Genomic DNA, 21,274 nt, shown 5'->3' on the forward strand with positions numbered 1-21,274 from the left:
TACATATGTTATACACATGTTTTACATGCTGAGTACAGCACATACAAGGACCACATTCACATCACTAGTTGCAATGAGTTGTTGATTATAGAAAATACAAATATACTTCTGTTTCTCTGATCTTGGACTGTCACTATCCAGATTTCATTTGTGAAAACCTGGGAAAATTCTGGGTATTTATTGCGCCACTCACATATTCACTACACGTCCCTCCACCACACTGAGAAATCACGTGGGTATTCAAGGCATTGGCAGAGCAGAAATCACAAGGGATGTGTGTCTTTATGTGCATTATTGGCTTCAATCTCCTACATGATACAATGTGGAGAAGCAGCCACAGATCTGGCACAGGTCCTGTCCCCTGGGACCAGACAGGGCTCGTTTCCACCACACTTCTCCTATCTCCATCTCACCAAAGCCAGATTTGAGAAGCCTGATAAACTTCACTGTGAAAGATTCACCTCTGCTTAAACTGGGTTACCAACCAATAATGTTTTAATATTGGAAATGTGATCTAACAGATAAGGAGAGAAGTAAAAGTACAGATGGGAAGAAAAAGTCAATTCAAGCTTGATGGAAGTCACTGCCAGTGAAAAAATGATGGCCCCAGTGCTGAGCACAGGTGCCGAGGGTAGGGACAGCACACTGGAACTGAATCCAGACATTTTTAGATCATTAAAAAGATAGCCAGCATAAGGAGAAAGTAGAAACCAGCCCTTCATACAATAACTTACACTACTGTACTGGAGACCTGGGGGGGAAGACCTGCTGTACAGTCCTTCCAAAGAAAAGGAAATAAAAAAAGATAAAAAAAGGCTAAGCTGCCTTGATGTCTAGTGTATCTATTTTCTTGTTAGAGATATCTTATGTAATTAAATTATAGGTCACCACGACTATGCCCAGTCAAACACATTCACTCCCTAAATCCCCTACAGTAATTCTATGAGCACACAGTACTTGAACCCGTATCACTACTTATGAATGGCTGCTGATGGTTGGAAGATGAGGGGCAGGGGTTCACAGCTCCTGAACTTCCCCCTCTTCCCTACAGACCTTCACCAGCCACAGAGACACCTCCGGCCCATGACCAGTAATTAATCCCACAACGTGACGGGGGTTTTGCCGTTGACCCCAGGGGAAGCTCTGGAGCCGTCGGGGAGCACTGGAGAAAGCCTTACCTGGACCATGCAGGGAGACCAGGGGCCCAGCAGCCAGCTGTAGCAGGGCTTCACCGGGCAGCTCCTGTGCTGGGTGAGCTGGCCCGGGCAGGGCCTGCCCTCGCCCGCTGCCCGCAGCACCACAGAGCGCCCACGCACCATCTGGCCTAGGCGGGGGGACAGACAGCACACAGCCCAGGAGACATGCAGCGAGAGAGAGAGAGAAAGAAAGAAACAAAGAAAGAAAGACAGATTTTGTAATTTATCAGCATTCCTAGTTCATTTCCCACCACTAAAATCTGTTAAAAAAGCAATTAATTGGGAAGACTGTTTGTATAATAGGGATGTGATTGCTAAGTCTAAGAAATGCAGTCACTGATATTTTCAAGAACACTTTTTAAACACAGTTTTGTATGTTTTCCAAAGATAGTATTTGTTTATGCAACACATTTAAATACTTGACTAGATCCTGATTATTAAATATGACAGGAAAATAATTCCTATGACAGCAGCATTTCTACCATTACATATTCAATATGTTTCCAGAGATTTTTAACAAATGAAATTTCTTTTTATGAGCAATTATGTGGACCTAATTTGAAAACTGCAAACACTGTAGTGGCTATTACCATCCATAACCACTTCTACCATTTCCATTAAAATCCTATTTATTATTGGTGAAAACTTCTTCAGCCACTGAATGGAAAAAGCAATTATGTTACTACTTTTGAACTAATAAAACTGAATATATTCATTAAAGTTACAGCAATTCCATTTCCGCCTCCTTTGCTGTCCATTTATGTCCAGGAATGTTTTCACTCAAAATGTTTCAATTAGAATTCCACCTCCAATTAAAAAGAAAAGTGGAAAAGAAAAAGCCCTTATGCAGTGGGATGCAGAAGATTGTGCTGGGGATAAAATTTCTGCCCTGTCTTTCAACAGGTGTAGATTTGAGTTAAAAACTGAAAGGTCTGGGCTGTAAGGGCAGACAAATACAACAAGGCAGAGGTGAGTGGTAATTGTTAACCCAGTGCAAAGGAAGAGATAAGGTGTTGTTGGAGCTCTCCCTTTTGGATCACTGCCTTTCAGCTGCTTTTGTGAGCAGAGGGGAGTCTGGTGGGGGAGCAAACACCCTGCAAAATAGAGAGGCTGCAACACCCAGCCAGATCCTTCTCCCAGATATTTATGCACACGATTTTTAATTAAGGATTCTGCAGGTGTAAGGCATATCTCTGATACCTGTCATCATGATCATCCACAGAGCAAGGTTTCCAAAAACATTTTAGCAAATAAAAATTAAAAGCAGACACACTTGGAAAAGGCACCTTAGCAAGCTCTCTTACCTTTATTCCCTTGCTCTGACCCACTGAATTCCATTTTTAAACCCATTAAAACCAATTTTAAGACTTCTTCCTTTTCCAGTTTTAATCCCCTAGACCTGAGGAGTTTGTAACAGAAGTGATGATAAAAGCTGTTACCCACACAACTGCATTCAGCCATCACGGAATCAGACACATCAGGAGATGGAAAAAATCCTACCAGCTGAGAGGAAAGGAAAAAGGAAAGGAAAAAGGAAAGGAGAAGGAGGAGGAGAAGGACAGGAGAGGAGAGGAAGGAAAAGGAAAAGGACAAAAAGGAAAAAAGAAAAAGGAAAAGGACAAAAAAGGAAAGAAGAAAAAGGAAAAGAAAAAGGAAAGGAAAACTCCAGTGGTTCACTGGGAGGTCAGAGCAAGGGAAGGGGAACCTCCCAGCCTGCTGTTGATGAACCCCACAACAGCTCTCCCTGGCCCAACTGGCCAAAATTAGCTGTTCCCTTCTCTCCAGCCAGAGACCAAATTTTCCTTAATGCTGAATGCTAAGTATTGGTGAGCAATGGAAAAGGCTCTTTGGGAAACAGTGGGAAGCCTATGGCTGCAGGGTTCTTGGGGCACCCTGCCAGGCACCAGCTCCCTGAATGGAGCTAAGGAAAAGGAGGTCTCCTAAGGTTAAAAGATCCAATTTCATTAGGAGGGACTTGAAAGCCTGAAGCATTCATCAAGCTGTTTTAATTAACTAAATAGTTTCCTTTTGTACACTCTGTTTAACATGTTTCTAGCAATATGTAAATGGGAAGATCATTGAACAGAAAGAGGAATTAACAACCTTTCTTTCCATTTTGGTTTCCTCCAGTTGGTTATCCAAACTATTGAAACTCACTACAGCCCCAGTGGTCAGCAGGGGTTTGACTCAGTCTATCACTTTCTTTTTACACTGTGAATGAATCATTGAAGGAAGAAACTTCACTGAAACCTTTCTTTGCACAATGACTGCAGTGAGTTTCTTGAAGCTCTAATTTTTTTTACTCCAAAGACATTATCTAGGTGTTTGATTACCACTCAAGTAGCAGAAAAACTCAATTTTTTCTCTTTGAATACCTTATCTTTTGCTGCCTATGCAGAACAGAATCTCACTGGATCTGAAATTAATTTGCTTCCAATACAAACTCTAGAAGAGTTGAAGGAATCCTAGTTATTTTTTTAATTTTCCTTTGAATCGTTCTCTAATTTCCCAATGAATTTGCCACATCTCTAATTCCTCTGCTCTGCAATGTTATATGATACAAAAATTAGGACAGAAAGGATGTTGAAACTGAAAATAAACATTTCTTCAAATTCTCAAATTAGTTTTGAAAGGGAAAAAAAACAAGAGGCCAGTCTTGTTAATGCTGGTCACTTAAAATTCTGTTTTGTGTCAGCAGCAAGAATTGCATCTCAGGAACACAGGATTATATTTTCAAATTAGAAGAGTAAGATTTTTTTACCCCCAAGAAATTCTTGCCATTACTTGCACTTTATCCCCACAGAGTGATGTGTCACAGCTGAAACCAAGAAGATTCAAATTCCTGCTACAGTTCATCCCAGTCACAATGACCAACATGTTGTAAGCAGTTGAGTGAGTTTGAGCAGAGCACACAAAACACAGCTCTATCAAGGAAGCACAAGACCAGAGCAGGGACCAAATTATTTAAATAAGCCTTGGAGGTCAGGTTAGGTCCAGTCACAAACAAGTGGGACAGGTGACAAGTAGGGCTTTTCATCCACTTCCCACTGCCAGTGCCACCAGCGGGCACGGGGGCATCCCCAGCAACGCCTCCCACTGTCAGACAGGAGCTTGCCAAGTTCGAGTAGCAGGCAAGAAAGCATCACAAGAAGTTCTTCAGAAGGCAACACTGAAAATGTTTTCCCAAATTGGTGATGATCCAAAGAAGAATATAACCACCAAAGTTTTTGGTTGTGTGCATCCTTGTGCCCCTTCACCTCTATCCCACAGGTCACTCTGGTGTTGGGGTTCCGTCTCCGCAGCCCGCTAAGGTCCCACTGGGGGTCTGAGGACTGAGTAAGGCACAGCAACATGTTCAGCCCTGGTAAATCCTGTAATTTCTCTGATAAAGTCAGCTTTGTCAGAGGCAAAGCACAGCTGGAGGTGGTTTTATACAGTTTAGCACTCCTGTTAGTGAACTTGAGAGAAGCCATGTAGGACTGGAAAACATTTATGTAAAAAAATTCAGCATCCTCATGTATTCATTTGCCTTAACAAAGGAAATTCAGTTTGCTGGGGATTATCCTCACCAAACATCTTTCCAGTAACTTTGATTCAGGCCACGGAAGCATCATCCATTAAGGCAGTTCTATACATCTTTTCAGAGGAGTACAGCAACTGATATAAGGAACCCTTATATATAACCCAGTATCAGCCTAAAGCCCTATGCAGCATCCTGAGCAGAGGCTGCCCAGAACTACAGCTGCAACAGGCAAACATCAGTTACACATTTCCACAGGCTCAGCGCAGGCAGGAAAGAGAGATCTGCTTTACTCATCACCATTCATAAAAATCAATATATTTGCCTTTGGCTGCTGTGTACCAGAACTGTGTTAGATGCCAGTGCCACATGCACAGGAGCACCACTTCATGTTTAAATGCATTATTCCATAAAATAGAACCTGAGTAAAGGTACCACCCATTAAAATATATCACATCAAACTGTTACTGGAAGAGAAGGAGAGAATAAAAACATTAGCAACAATCCTTGAATAAAAAAACATGTGAAAACACACATCTAGCAACACTAATTTTGATCTGAATTATATTTAAATTATGTTTCTCTTTGAAGTCCTTTATGGTGCTTCTGCAGGCCCTTCACACACTCTCCAAAAAAAGCCAGAAAAGCAAAATATTGCCATAAGCTGATCCAGTAATGCTGCGCTCAACTTGCTGTGAATTGTTTCTGAGCACGGAGCACCTAAGCCCTGCATTTCAGCTGTACCAAACCGTGGGCAGCTACTTACTGGCAAAGGGAAGCAGTTATGAGGGTTTACTACAGCCAATTCCCACAGTTTGTTTATTGTCATCCTTTGTTTTTTCCTGTCTAATTTGACGCTTCATCCTACTCCCACAAATGCCTGTGAGAAACTCAGGGTGACTTCAGAGGTGTCGCAGTCCATGACCTTTCCGGCTGGAAACCCTCGCTGTGTTCCCCTGAAGCACCACCTGTAGATGAGTGCACAAGTGAAGTCTTCTCTGCTATTGCCATCATGCAGGAGTATTTACAACCCCCCAGAACTCAGTGAAGCAGCTGAAGTGATGGTGTTTGTGCTGTTGGAACCACGCTAGGGCCACGGCCACAGGACTGTGCCAAGGCCCCTCCACCAGGGATGTTTGGTACCAGGGTAGATCCACACTTCAGAGTTGATACAGCAAAAGTCAGATCAGGACCGAGGCTGCAGGAAAATCAACCACGTGCTTGGAATAATCTGGATGCAAAGTATTTTTGTTTCACTGATGTTCATGCTTTGGCATGAGGTTCAGAAGACTCTCAGGTCCCTGCAAAGTTGTTCAAGTGGTCGAGGAGGACTGAGTAAAACTTGGCTTCTTTGTGATACAATTTTTAAGACAGTTTTCCCAGCTGCTTAGCTGCCACAGGTCCACAAAAGAGTATCTCCAGCTTTTAAATCCATGTTAATCCACAGCAGTAATACAGTGGCCTGTACAAGACAGCTCTCTAGCCAGCAGTGTAACAGAGTTATGATCTTTGAGGACCAGGGACAACCCATAAACCGAGCTGAGCTTGGGCTTGACTGTGTGGCTCAAGCAGCCTCAACGAGGTTTGGCACCTAAAGCCAGGACACTGGTTGGAAGGTCTCTTTCAGCAGGGCACAGATGTTTCCAGCTTTCCTCTGGTATAGGACATGAAGTAACTCCTTGTATCCACTGGCAGCCATCAACTCTTTAACCAGTCTTTGGAATTTGCACAAGCGTTTCAGGATCAGGGGCTGAATGCAAGACACGTCTTCACTCAAGTACATCCTTTTGCAAACTATGCAATATAAGAGCTCAGGATAAAAAAACCTACAGGTACTATATAGGGTAAGCTGCTCCTTGAGCATGCTAAAAGCCATAAAAACATTGCAACCTGCTTTTGCATTGTACTCTGTTTAAGTCAGTAAGTGATTGAACACTCAAAAAATTAAATTAAGTTTATTCAGCAACACGAGCATTAACACTCCAAAATGGACTTTGAAGGAAAAAAAAAATTTGGAATGAATAGTACTCTCAGTGTGGTGTTGTTAAAACACTGTCCATGAATTATTCACTTCTGTTAAGAAAGCACTACTTCACAAACGGGCTAAAAGCTCAGCAAAGAAAGAACAGCACTAATCCAAATATTAAGCTTTTTCTGTAACACGCTTTGATCTCAGGAATCCATCTGAAGGAATCACTTTATGGAAGTTAAGAGCTTTCTTCTTTTTGACCTTAAGTGAATTTGATTCAAATATACATTATGGCTTTTGAATCTTAAAGACCATTAGCTGTACATCTAATGCACATCAGAAGCCTGGGAAATAAAGTCCCAAGCTTATTGAGAATAAAACCTTGAATGCATTTCCTCATGTCAATACTCAAAGGGTATTTTAAATCATATAAGTTGAAAAAGGTCCTAACCCTTTCACTTTTTGTATGCTGGTGAGCACTACTGGCTATAGAAGGTCTTGCTGAAGTTACTGGGGTCACAGCAGTGCTAAGGGACCTGTGGATGCAAGATGGAGGCAGAGGTATACACTAAATGATGAAAAACAGTCTTTGTGCATTTTCTTCAATGGGATGCAATTATGTTACTAAAAGTTACTTCACCAGAGGATTTGTATTTATTTATTAAGCTCTTCAGAATCCTGTAACACTCCCCAGCTCTTTGCTAGCTTTACATATTCCTCATCCCCAGGGTTAACATTTGCTGTGACTGAATTCTGAGAGTTTGAATTAATCAATAAATAATCCTCCAGATATCTGACTACTTGTTCCCTAAGTTGCATTTTTCACTTTGGACTGCTTTGAGAATAGCCTGCTTTGCTCAAAACACCCACCACCTCAGGACCTCAAGAGTGTCCAAAACCACCCCCGAAGGATTCGGGTGTGGCTCGAGGCTATCCCTGAGCTCTGTACCCCTATTCAGGGACTGTCTGAGCCCACTTGGGGCTGTGGGTGCTGTCTGTGCTGCATTGCTGAGGTATGTAAGGTCAGGAGGGCAGGTAGGGACTCACCGCCAGCGCCACACGTGTGGGAGCACTGCGACCAGGCTGACCACGGGGAGAGCTGGCAGTCCACGGCACACCCCACCATGCACCGGCTGCTCGTGGGCACAGGCTTCTCCAGGTGCAGCTGTGACAGGGAAACACAGGCATTAGCTTCCCCAGGCCCCAGCCACCTCCTGCCACAGCCCAGCACCCAGCAAGAACTGGCAGCAACTCTGCAGGACACCTGCATGGTGTTTACAGGGAGCTTTCCCGATGGTGCAATGGGTGAACGCGGTTTCAGTGTTGAAGTGTTTCACATCTAACCATCCCTCAGTGTTTGGGTCTTATTCCAAAAGGATAACCCCAGACTTCTGGTAGTAGGACACAATCTCCCTGGTCCCCAGCTTTGGGATGGTTCACGGTTGGCAGCCATGCCCCCTGTGTTCAAGTCAAGGTGTGATACCAGCCACTGGCACCCTTCTGTCTCCCAAAGCCCCCAGCTGTGTGCTCCCAGCACCAAACACAACTTTTCCACCATTTACGGGGGATGTCTTGGCGTGGATCAGAAGGCACCACCAGCCTTCTGGAAACACGAAGACGTCTGGGTGTGTCCCAGCCCTGCTCACCCGCTGGCAGAGCTGCATGCTGACGGTGGCCCCGTCGCTGCGCCGGCAGCTCAGGAGGCGGCGCCGCTCCCCGTGCCCACAGGTGGCATTGGCACCCAGCTGGCACCCGCTCCAGCCTGCAGACACAAAGCAGAGGGTGCACTGCTGCAGGTCACCTTTATACTCAACACAGAATCACAGAATGGCTTGGAAGGGAGCTTAAAGATTGTGTAGTTCCAATCCCCTGCCATGGGCAGCTCAAAGCCCCATCCAGCCTGGCTTTGAAGCCTTGAACATGGGCGTCACCTTCACCTACAGCAGCACTTCCCCATGTCAGGGCATCCCACACCCAAGAACAACCCCTCACAAAAGAAAGTTGTTCTCAAAGCCAGGCAAGTCTCAGAGGAGACACCACTCGTTTCACAGTCCAATACCGTATCCCATTACGACACTGGTACATCAGAGTGCACATGCTGAACACTGATAAAGGGTATCAGTTCAATCCAGTTGGCACAGGCACAAGACTCTATTGTCTGAAGTAAAATTCTGCTTTGATAAAGCAGCCGGGGAACTTTCTGAAGGGGAACTCTGGTTTAACCTGTTTTTGTCTCGAGGCAAAGCTATCCATTATTTAAAACTAAACTCTAATACTCATGAAATAAAAGCAGTATTTCTAGCGGAAGAAAATTAATATCTTATTACGTGTCTGAAATTATGTTGGCCAGAATACAACTAAACTGAAATAAGCTTTAAAACATCATTTAAAATAAACAAAAAGCGTAACAGAAGCCACTAAAATTTCCATACACCACCAATAAATAAGAAGGATGAGAAGAAAACCTATCACTTTGTGTCTTCCACCTCTGATAAACATGAACACATAAATGCTCTGCATTTCTGAAATGTGATGATAAAAAAGGCATCATCCTGCTGCCTGTGTTTCTAGGGCTTTTATTACAAACAGGCTGAGTTTATATTCATATATTTTATCTTGCTTTGTTCTCCCTTCCCACCAGCCCCCAAATTCCTCTTAGATCTCTCCTCTGTATGCCTCTCTCATTTATCTCAGGTGGTCAAAACAAAAGGAATTTTTCAATTTTGTTTTGTTCATTTGTTTGCAACAGAACCAATTGCTTCTAAGGTCCTAAAAATTGCATTTTGCTGGGAATATCCTATGCCCACCCATATAACCCATACTGCCTTCAAAGCAGACTTCTGCTGGTATTACTGGCTTCACCAGAACCACGCAGATGATACTCTTTTAATTGGAATTTTGTAATTAATCCTGTTGATAACCCACTGAAAATCCCATTTAGCATGCTTTATTTCCAGTGTACCTGCAATGACAACTTACATAAAAGAAGAATTGTGCATTTGTCCACTAATGTGTAAAAACGTAAGTGTGTAGTTAACTTTATTGAAACCAACGATGGGGCTTTAACCAACTCCCCAGCAAACATAACTGAAAACACCTACTAAGGGTATATTGAAAATTTGCACCTACCTGTTAGGTTGTACTGGTATTGGAAGCAATTTTGGTTAAGAATACATGGCTTCATTTGTGAATCTTCAGGGCAGGGCTTTGAACTGACAGGAGACCTCAGCACTTGTCGGGTTCGGGTTTGCATAATATTTGGGTCACACACCTGGACAGAGAAGGGATGGACAGTACAGAGACCCCAGTAAATCAAACAGACACCACTGACCCCAGAAAATCACAGACACCACAGACGAGGGCTGTATATGCACATCCATGACCACATACAATCCCACTCCTGCACGAACAACACTTAAAAGCATATGAAGGAAAAGAAATGTGGTTCAAAGTTAAGAATCCAGTATTCCTAAAAGTCATCTTTTATCCATCCTGATTTGGCTATTTTAGCACTCCTATACTATTTTTTTCCATGTTTTTTGGTAAGGATCTATGGGGACAACAGGATAAAGACTGCACCATTTTGCTGTGCCCTGCTTTGCACCTCTTCCCAAGACTTCCAATGAAATGCCACAGTACTGAATAATGGACAGGATTTCTGGCACAATTAATGCGTTTTAAAGTAATATCTGATGTTACAGCAAAGCACTCATTTCAAAGAAGGACATTTGTAATTGCATATCAGTTACGATGCTGACAACAAGACGAGGTGACTTTTCAGAGTATGTGATACAAATACTGATGTCCAGCTGCCTATAAACCAGGATTTTCTTGTTTACATTTTCACAGGAATATGAACCAGCTCAGGCAGGTTTTCATTTCTGTTTGTGCATCACAGGCACCAAAACTGTTTGTTTTTAGCAGCCCTCGATCCTCACTCTCACAGCACTGCAGCATGGAGCCCTTTTCCCACAATCCAGTAACGGGAACGGGTGAGCGGAAGTGGTCGCAGCAAACATAATGGAAATAAATCCCTTCTTAAAGGTATTCACTGCCATTTATTGAACAGGACGACCCATTTAACTCCTAACAGCTTCCCATTAGGATTGCTCAGGAACAGCAAAGAAAATAACAAAAAAGCAATGCATATAGAAATAGATTTTCATAAATGCTTGGGGATTTAAAACATGATCTTTCTATAGAGTGCTGTAATTACAAAAAATAACAGTTTAAAACCATGGGCTTATTACCATGCAACAAACAGGCTGCAAATACTGAACCCTGCATGGGGATAATTCCTGTATTGTGACTATTAAAGGGAAATGTAATGGCCTTGCAGCATAAATCTGGATCTCAGACTGCTGTAAACTGGATTAGCAGCACAGATGATAGCAAAACTGAACAGAATAAATATCAGGACAAATGGGAAGAAAGTCTGGTCTGGTCTTAAAATACATTGTCAGGGCCTGTTTTCCTTATGTTTACACTATGTGAAGGAAAATCTATTATGTTTTTATTGCTGACACACACCTTGTCAAATCATTTTAAATGGTAATCTTATTTGAATACCCTTGGCCAGCTAAAACACCCAATTGTTTCTAATTATCTGAAAATTAAACCTATGCTAAGTGTTTACCAATAGTTTACTGCCTTTTTCACAACTAATCTGATTATCCATTCTCACAACTAACACTAATAACTTAAATGATTTGCCAATAAAGCAAAATGACTAAGGAAAAAAAAATCAAAACATGTATCCCAGTAGCTACTCCTAATTAATGTTTCTCTGAATTATGTTACCAAAGGGAAAAAAATCAATGGATGCTGTGACAGTTGTTGTCTATGCCAGTTCAGAAATACCAGCGTTTGCTCCCTTCAGAATAAGAACATGCAGACAGAAAATATGCATCATTTGTAGATAAGTAAATTCTTTTAATAAAATAGCATTTTTCCCTGTCCAGCATGCCCCCCGTTGTGCTCGATTATAGGACATTGATGCAGCCCAGTTGCTGTCACAGAGCCCCACAGTTTTCTGGGCTGGCACAACAGTTTTCCCTCTCAGATATCCTCCTGGTAGGCAGCAAACCAGTCTAACAGGTCAAAATCTATCTGGTGTTTGCCAGGATCTGAACAAACAACTGTTTTACTGATTCTCTGAAGCCAGAATTCTCACTGTGTTGATGAGCCACGGTGCTCAGAAGCCAGAGCTGATGCAATAAGCCCATCACTTTTACCAGCTCTGAATAACAAGGAACCTCTGTAGGAAAAGCATTCATTTAATCAAGCTGAGGACACAGGAAACATGCAAAAATTCGAAGTCGTCAAACTGTAACTAATATCCTGTAATATTATTTGTTGAATTTCTCTTAACGTCAATTGAGAAGTCAATTTAGTTTTATAATTGATTTTCTGCCCTTACTCTTTCAAGTTAACCACGTAAAAAATGGAGCCAAATATAAATGGAACTGAGTAAGCGGCAGGAGGGAATGACTTGCAAAGAAAAAGATGAAAGCTGGAATTTTCAAAGGAGCAAGAGGGAGCTGAATACCCAGCTACCCTCAAATCTCAATGGGCTTGGGTGCACAGCTCCTGCAGGACCCCTCCAAAAACCCAGGCTGGAAAAAAAAATGAAGTATTGATGACATGGCAAAGGTAGAGGAATGGATTGGCAGGCTTGGTGTCATTAGGGGATGTGAACAGTGAAAGTAAAGAAGAGGGATTGTTTCCAGTGGGGTGATGCTGAGGGTACTAACGAGCAATGCTTACAGGGCATGTCTTGTCCTGAATGTGGATCTTAAAAAATACTGAGAGCAAAACCAATCACCATCAATGGCAAGCCACAGGTTTAGGAGGTAGGACAGAAATGGCAGTCAGTAATTTACAGAAAAGGCAGCAAAAGAAAGAAATATTCCTTGAGTACTTAAAGTAAGAAATTACCATGGGACTAATTAAGATTTGGGCAAGATAACAGGTTGATTCTGAATATTCTCACAAATGAAGAAAATGACAAAACTAATTTGAGCGTTCAAGTAATCTTCCACACAAAGTAGTAGTGAAGGTGCTATCCCAGTACATGGATCAAGACTGGATCTGCCCTGGGGACCCAACTTTCTAACCACAGGCATATATGAATCTACAGTTTCTGGGGTTTTAAATGAATAAAGCCCACTGTGATTCAGCAATGCTTTACTGAGTATCTTCATTTACAGCTCCTCTCTTCCCACTGAGTGGATGCTATACTTCCAAAGACATTATTCTACTTCCTACTGCTCTATTAGTAACTAGTGCTTTCACTGATGACAGATGAAGCTTTTAAAATTGTTTTTTACATTAAGCCAGCCATTACCTCCTGTAAGGCTATTGCAACTGGTTTGTGCTCAGCATCAGCCAACATTTCCACAGTGGAAGCATAAGGAAAGGCAGGTGCCTACAACAGATGTGTTCAGGAGTGGGAGTTGGACTTGTATTTCTGAGATCATCTCTTTATGCTCATGAAACTTATTTTTATGCCTGTGGTTATAAATCCCTTAACTGGTTTCCATAGTTGGGAGAATTTGGAATGTAACCATGGGATAGAAATAGGCGTAACAGCAAATGTTCCCTATTCTGGGAAACTGAAATCCACTTCTGACACCACCCTGACTACAAATAAAGATTTATGGATCCAAGGAGGACAATGATTATGGGTGCCCACTGTGGCCATAAATAATAGGAGAGGAAACAAGTCCTAAGAAATGGAGGCAGCAGTGGTGCACGGAGGTAGAAGGTCAGAGGCCTGAGGAACTCTATGTACCTTCAAGATCAGGTGCAGATCAGTTTGGCTATTAAGTTTTACAGAATAGGTTGTTTGTTCAGATTCTTTGTTGATAACTGTAGGCAATGGAGGGTGTAATTCTGGCATATGCATCCTTTGGAACTGCTGATAGGAACAGAATTAATTTCTGGATGAAAATAATAATGGGGTGCCAGCTCAGGTGGCACATTAATAACCTACAGCAGTAGGATGTCATACACACACAGTCGGTTTCCTTGTGGGTATAACTGCACTGTCCCAGCCTACTTTATCATGTTAAATCTCACCATTTCCATTATTTTTTTCCATCAAGTATGAAAAAGTTGAGCTAGAGCCATGGATCTATAGGCCAGATTATATAAACCATGACAGAAACAAAACATTCTGAAGCAATGAGAAGTCCATAAAATGTTAAGGCAGGAATAAATCAAAGTTTTCTCAAATTTTAAAAATTGTAACAGCCATCATCTTGATTCTATGGGGGAATTCCTGGCACTATTGACTACTGCATTTTTTAAATATTTCTTTTAGCCAAAGCTATTTTTTCACCATGACCACTTGTCACTATTTAAAGCTAACATAAAAAGTGAGGGACAAAAACATACACAAAGGATGCACCCAGCCTTTGCTTCAGACAATCGCACGACTGACAAAGCACAGAAAGCTTGTTCTAGAAGAGAAGGGTATTAAATAAAATAAAGCTGCAAGGTTATGAAACTAAGTTCCAGCGTAAGTGCTGTTAACATATCACACATTATTATATGCTATTAGACCCTCTTTGTGATGGAATTTAAGAGCTGTCCATTGATCCAGACTTTCATATGCATCATAATTGTACAGCACAGAAGCTGTAACCCATTACAGGGCCCTTTAAGCTGTTTAATTTATCAAGCAGCTTTTATAATGCATCCTACATTAAATAGCTGGCTGCATTATTTTTAACTGGCTATTCATAAGGAAACATACAACCTCAAAATAAGGTAAATACAAAGGCAGCAACCGTATTTGACTATTTTTAAGAGAGCAATGAACCGTTATATTGTTCACACCAGTGTGGATGTTTTGTAACAATTTAACAAGCCATTTACAATAACACAAGCAGTCTTTTGAAATGAAAATGCATTTGCATAAATCTTCTTTTTCAGATGCATCCAGGTTCTGAAACCTTGCCTGCCTCCACACAGAAACATTACTTTTAAAAAAGCGATTGTTAACAAAGATTAATAAAAATAAAACAACAAATATAAAAAATACAGCAGTTACCAACTTTTTTTGACAAAGCTATACAAAAAAGTCCAAGTCACAGCTATGCCTAAGGAGCAGTGCCAAAAAAAGTTCCAAAAAGCCTCAACCAGCATAATTCTCATGCTTGATCTGAATAAATTATCTCTTGGGCTAGAAAGACAACTCTGTGCAAGCCTCACTCTTCAGTCCAGCCTTCCCACTGCAGGTCCTCGGCCAAACTTACGTGCCAAACCCAGAGAGGTTGGGGAGTTTTCTCTGGAGGTATCCAAAAGCTGTCTGAGGACACAATTCTGAGGAATGTGCTCTGGGGAATCCTGCTTGAAAAGAAAGGAGTAGATGACCTCCAGGGGTCCCTTCCAACCTTGCCCATTCTGTGTTCAGGTACCAGCTGTGATGAAGGCTTTGGTAATCCACACAGTGACTCCCAGCGTCTACAGGAGTCCACAAATTCTCTTCCAGTTGGCATTTCCAAACTGTAACAACTCCAACTTGTATTGACAAAGAAAGTCACTGCAAACCTGAGAGCTCACTGTATCACTGGGTGACACTTTTAATCCGGTCAGTTGTGGCAGTATCACTCTCCCCCCGCAGATTCCAGGGAATAATAACTCAATTGTCGCAAGTCCTGAGTGCGGCACATCACCATTGATCCATGAGGAAAATGCTCGCTGGAATGGAGACAGCTGTTCTCACTCACTACACATGCAACCTCCTATAATTAACTAATTTCAGACCCCTTGGAATTTGCTGCTAGAAATGCCAACAGCTGAGGCAAGCGAGGGGGCCACTCCAATCCACAACGGGGGCTGCGACAGCCGTCCACCGCCAGAGAGCTAACAAAATAGATTTGAGGTAATTATTTCAGGGACTTGTAGCACCACTTGCATATTAACTCTTTTTAAGAATGCTTTGATGAATTCAATTGAAGTCAATTAATTACATTTCCAAGTCAGATGAATACAAAGTCGAGACGCTGCAGGAAGTGTGTGTTATTCCATCACTGAATATCTAACAGAGATGACGGGATTTCAGTTCCCAGATCGTTTAGCTGGGTCTTTGAGCAATCAAGTGATGATGTCTGACTGAACAGGCTATTGTCCCTGGAACAAACATGAAATCTCTGAAGAAAAATGCAAGTCAACCTAATTTCCTTGTGGGTTTTTGTTGGTTTTTTTTTTAAATTAGCAAGCTTCAAACTGTTATTTAAATGGCTTTAAAGGCTTGATATTTAAGTTATGTGGATCTTACTTAGTGACAAAGAACAAAACATTATAAGCCAAAAAATAGCCCTCAACCACAGGGAAAACAATTTCGAATTTCCTTCTCACAATAGAAAAAGTGAGAATAATAGGGAAGATTTAAATCAGTAACTATGCTTTTCTTGAATCCAGCATGGAGACAAAACCTCAAAGCAACCTTGAGGCATTATATATCTGACAGCTTCATTTCTGACCATTAGATGAAATATTAAAATTTACCTTTGTGTAGCTGTGTTAAATAGTACCATAATCAAGATGCAAGTAAGTAATTCAGTTGAAAAACACACATAAAAGAATTGTGGGAGCATCTGAAATTATAAAAGACCACAAAAGTGTTTAAAAGCAAAAGGGAAATGCAGCCAAAAAAGGTAGAACAAATACAGTGTTTTAGAAGAAAAACAGTATTGAAGAAAATACTTTCCATTGACAAAGCAGTCGCCACCTTTATGACTCATTGATTTCAACACGATTCAAGATCATTTACCATCCTGAAAGTGGAAAATTCACATGGGAAGAATATTGCTACAAGATAAAACCAAGTAATACCCTCAAAAATATCCAGAGTACAATGACATATTGACAAAAGGTACAACGGATAATCTAAAAGGCCTTTTTATATTCAGCTGATAAGAGTTAGTTATTCTGCTATCAGGATGAATTTATTATCAACACTGTAAAACATGAGCAGAACACCAAAGTGACTGGGAAAGAATTCTCACCTGACCAAAAACTTAGGTAAATATTTCAAATCAAAGAGCTCCTCAGGCAGAGATGAGGCTGAAATTGTGATTGTTCATTTCTTACAAACTAGAATTTGTCAAGTTTCATAAATCCTCTTTATCTCCAGCAAGACAAACATGACCAGACCTACAGGAAGATTTCCTGGAATGGTCTTTGGCAACTGCCTCATGCGAGCGCAAACTATTGTGGTATGAAATGTAAATGTGCTTGAAAAAGAGCAGCCAGGATGCACAGTTTTGCTTTTTCATTGCAATATGATGTGATCTTTCAAATTTTTTGAAATTTGGAGTCCACCTATTTGTAGCTGTCTTAAGTGAGCACCTTTCCTAGTGGTGACTCAGGAGGTGGAAGGTTCATTAATCACCCTGGTGATGGCCTCACTCCCAGCCACCACGATTCCCTCAATCCCTGCCCACACGCACCGATGACACACCAGTGGCCCCGCAGAGTCATTCTGCACTGACAGCAAGCCCAGCACTTGCCTTGGAGATGTGGAGCATGTGCAGCCTGGGAGGGACTGTGTTGTGTGGTTCTCTCTCAAAACCCAGCACAAACAGCCTGAGTAGCTGTAAACTCATCAAAGGGAAGGTTTTATCTGCCCATAAAACTTCAAGCTGTTTATTGCCTGGTATCTGGACAGAACTATTGAAACACATGCTCCATCGGCACACACTCATCTCAGTTTCACAACAAAGCACTGCAGAACAGCTTGTGGAAACATATTGTTCAGTTAATTGCATTGGCATGCAGATGCCCTCACATTTATGAATTAACATCCACCATGGCAAAGGGATGTACAAGGAGACACAGGGACTGTGGCATGTGGCCCTGCCCCTGCCAAGAGATGTGCTGCCTGATGGAGGGCAGCCCACGAGCTCTGGGCTTCCCTTTCCTGCTTCTGTGGGCTACGGAGGCTTCACCCTTGTCAAAAAAAGATGCCTTCAGGCAAAAAGTCTGTGTGTCTTAAGGATATGAGGGTGCTTAAAGCTTCAAGAAGTCCTTCATAACCAACTGACTGCCATCAAGGCCCCTGAGAAACCCCCAATGGCCTCAAGGATCTCTGCATTATTCCACTGTGTGTGAAAATGAAGAAAATCTATGTCTGAAAAAGTCAATGGCAAAGAAACAGCCCAACCACAGTGGGACTCTCTGAAAGGTATCCAAGCATTTGTATGGGTTGCAAGAATGTTATACTTCATCAAAGCCAAGCTGCTCAGGAGGAGGTGAACACAGGAAATGAAACACAAGATTTTATTTGACACGTTCTTACCGAGTATATTGATACGCTACACAAAATATTATGGAAGGAAATTACCTGTATCAGCACTAGTATAAATACCTGTCCAATAGCCACTCAACTTTTGGTAATGGCCCTGTTAACATGGGGGCAATGAATATATGTTTGTCACTTAAATACATCAAGCAAGTCTATTAAAAAACCCCTCCGAGATTAAATATGGCACCTATTTCAACAGTGATCAGGGAGAAACAATAGATCTGAAATCATGCGGTTTGAGGCCAAAGGCTTTTCCTAATACAGAATTTGCAACTTCTTTCCATCTTGTACACTTTGGAAAACAGAGCACTTCGCAGTGGCTTGAATCCCTGCATAATTCACAAAGTTTTGAGTATTTTATGACATGACAAATTGTTCAGGCACCTTGCTGTCATACCCTTCTGCTGCTGTTGCCTCAAATCTTCCCCTGAGGTTTTGAGGAGGAGGAGACACTGGACAGAAATAGTGTGTGTTGGGAGAGGAGAGCTGTCATTCCCTCAGGACTGAGACCTGTCCAGAGGAGTGTCACCCCCAGGGTTTACCAGCAGGTTGTCATGGCAGTTATGCACCACTGACAGAGGTCTCCCCTGCAAACATTTCCTAAGGCAGACAGCCCTTACTGAGGCTGGAATACTGTCCCTTCACCCACTCTGCTTGTGTGGGCCCTCTCCCACAGCAGACCAAGGGGAAGGATGTGTTGAATCAACTGTCACAGTAATAACTATGTGTTTCACTAACCAACTTCCTACAGCTCAGTCTCTGTAGAGACACAAATATCTCCAGATTCAACCATGCTGGCAGGATCCATTAAGCCTGACATCCCTCAGAAAATAATTTACTTTCCTAGAAAATAACTAGGCCATGGAGCAGTTGAAGGACAGGTGAAGACTGATGAGTGAGGAACACTGCCAGGGACACAGGCAGGAGAGCCTACCTGTGGACACGGGCTCCACTGTCCCCAGTCAGACACTGCACACTCACTGGGACAGTACAAGCTACACTTCTGCACTGTCTCTGGGACTTCAGCCTGACTACACAGGGCGCTGGGCACAGTCTCCATGCCATGGTCCTCAGCAGTGCTCACACACCTACACAGAAAACACATATTTTAATTAGAGTATCACAGACAAGATGGATATCAACAAGTTTTCTCAAGCCTGTTCAGGACACAGACATGACAATAGCTACAAGCAGCATGGCTGGTCTAAAAGTAGAATTAACATGGTAATGCAAATGGAAATCAGCTATGTGCATAACGTGCTTTTGTTACTTCATACAGAGGGGTTTTAACTTTGATCGGCTGACAAAGGAGCAAACAGAAAATGACAACCAGCAAGAACAAATCTTAGTGCTCCTGCTAGTAACATCTGAACGTTTGGAAATAACTCAGCATTTCCCTGTGCCTGAGGAATGAATATTCAGTAATAATGAACGCCACTGTGGTGCATGCAGTGCTATTACTTGGGGAAAATGTTAGCAAATCAAAATATGGAGGCTTTGCACCTCAGGGAGCTTTATGTATACATGGCATTTAGGTTGAAGAATACTAATTTAAACATCATGCCGTGCTCCTGAAAAACCAAGGCTGCATCTCTGAAATGCTTTTCCTGTAAACCATGGCACATAAACACGTTTCTTTTAGTTTGAAATACACTGGACTCAGCAACACACTCACTGTCAGATGGCCAGATACTGAAGCTTTATGCAAGAACATATCAGCTCTTTTTGTCTTCACGCACCTGACTTTCCTCGTTTGTATTCCTTCTCCACAGTGGAGGGAATTTTGCTCGCTGTTGATTTTGCATGGAGACCATGGTTCTACTTCCCAGGAATACTGATTGCATTCGCTGTAGCATGGGACTGCTTCATGCACCTGCCAGGAGAAAGAACCATACTCTTCAGTTGAACTGTCCAGGTTAGCATGTCTGCAGAAACGCCTCAGCCAAACCCACAAAAAGGCTCACTGAAAAATATCCTGGCTTACACTCCTCATGCTAAGGCTGTTGTAATGGCTTTAAGTTCATTTATTCATTATTGACTTGCCAAGGGATTTTTAAGTATATAATGAACAGCAGCATGCATGCAGCATCTTAGGAAGCAGGATAAATAACAGCTATTTCCTGCAGCCAGAAGAGGAACTCCATTACAATTTCATTTGCTCTGCCTGCTCTCAGTATAATCTATCACGTGTCATTCACCAGGACCATATGTACCACATGCTTTTGTGCTTCAGAAAGTACAAACTTAAAATCAGCACTCATTTACCTTTGCTTCTAACACATTCTTATAAGCCATTTACCATAAAATAATGAAATTTCATGCATCCTACAAATTTCATTTTTATACACAAAAACGGTAAACGCTTTTTTGCCTGCAGGTGACTTATCTCTAACATATCTCCTAATCAAACACGACAGTGTATTCACCTGAACTATGGTATCTACATAGAGAGTAAAATACAGCCAAAAGCTTGATAAAAGGTGCCAGATACTCAGGCTGTTAAAAGCAGCACACTGAGATATAGCACTTCAGCAGATTTCTAGGTTTAAATAAATGAATGCATCAACAGTTCTATTACAGTGATGAATAAAAGTTATTTATTTTGAATCTGGTTTGTCTGCAGAAGCTGATTTGAAGATACAGTATTCTCTGTTGCTTTGCATGAAGCAAAATGTGCTGCCCTGGAAAAATACAGTGCACTTAAAATTTCTTCTTCCACGCACCAAAATGTCCTCAGCCTTGCTGCTTTGGAGCCATTTCATTCTCACCATTAGAATAACTATAAACCAATAGCCTTCCTCCCAACAACCCCCCAGAAAGATTCAGCCACATGTTTAATAATTTATCGCTTCATTTAAAAATAGCAGATTATGACTAGACATGTTGTGGCCACAAGAATAAAGAAAACTTCTTTGTAACATTTTGGAGGTGGGAAGACAAGAAAATTGAGATTCCAGTCTGAAAACAAAATTGGTGTCCCATCAGAAAATCACCTTCGTTTCAAATGGAAAGAAGACAACTTGCAAAGGATAACTCCTCAGGAACAGAAAATGTCAGAAACTAATTTTAACTGTGGGTCTGCCTATACATAGTGCATAGGTTTAGCAGAGAAGGAAGAATAACAGATGCTGAAAAGTGGAAAATATGTAAAGGTGAAAAGACAGGAAAGAGGGAAATCAACGTCTGAACTGGTGAGGGCAAGGACAGTATGAACTAGTACGAGCATCACGTTTCACACAGAGGAGGGGAAAGGGAGGGGAACGAAGTGGGCAAAG

General features: G+C 41.8%; 1 protein-coding gene across 5 annotated transcripts in view; it reads right to left on the bottom strand.

The window, feature by feature from the left end:
• THSD7B (thrombospondin type 1 domain containing 7B) overlaps window positions 1-21,274 on the bottom strand; it is a 301,488-nt gene that overhangs the window by 13,294 nt on the left and 266,920 nt on the right. For 3 of the 5 annotated variants that reach the window (XM_042041089.1, XM_042041087.1, XM_042041088.1), the window contains 6 exons: window positions 19,739-19,872; window positions 18,934-19,087; window positions 9,815-9,956; window positions 8,332-8,447; window positions 7,733-7,850; window positions 1,179-1,324 (listed from right to left, as the gene is read on the bottom strand). In XM_042041089.1, the coding sequence (XP_041897023.1) occupies window positions 1,179-1,324; window positions 7,733-7,850; window positions 8,332-8,447; window positions 9,815-9,956; window positions 18,934-19,087; window positions 19,739-19,872 (810 nt within the window). The remainder of the gene's footprint in view (window positions 1-1,178; window positions 1,325-7,732; window positions 7,851-8,331; window positions 8,448-9,814; window positions 9,957-18,933; window positions 19,088-19,738; window positions 19,873-21,274) is intronic. The other 2 variants (XM_042041090.1, XM_042041091.1) reach the window with 2 other exon arrangements.

This window comes from Corvus kubaryi, unplaced genomic scaffold (genome assembly GCF_017639235.1).
Source record: "Corvus kubaryi isolate FWS band 111438036 unplaced genomic scaffold, C.kubaryi_AGA036_p1.0 37396, whole genome shotgun sequence".
In the NCBI taxonomy this organism is placed as follows: Eukaryota; Metazoa; Chordata; class Aves; order Passeriformes; family Corvidae; genus Corvus; species Corvus kubaryi.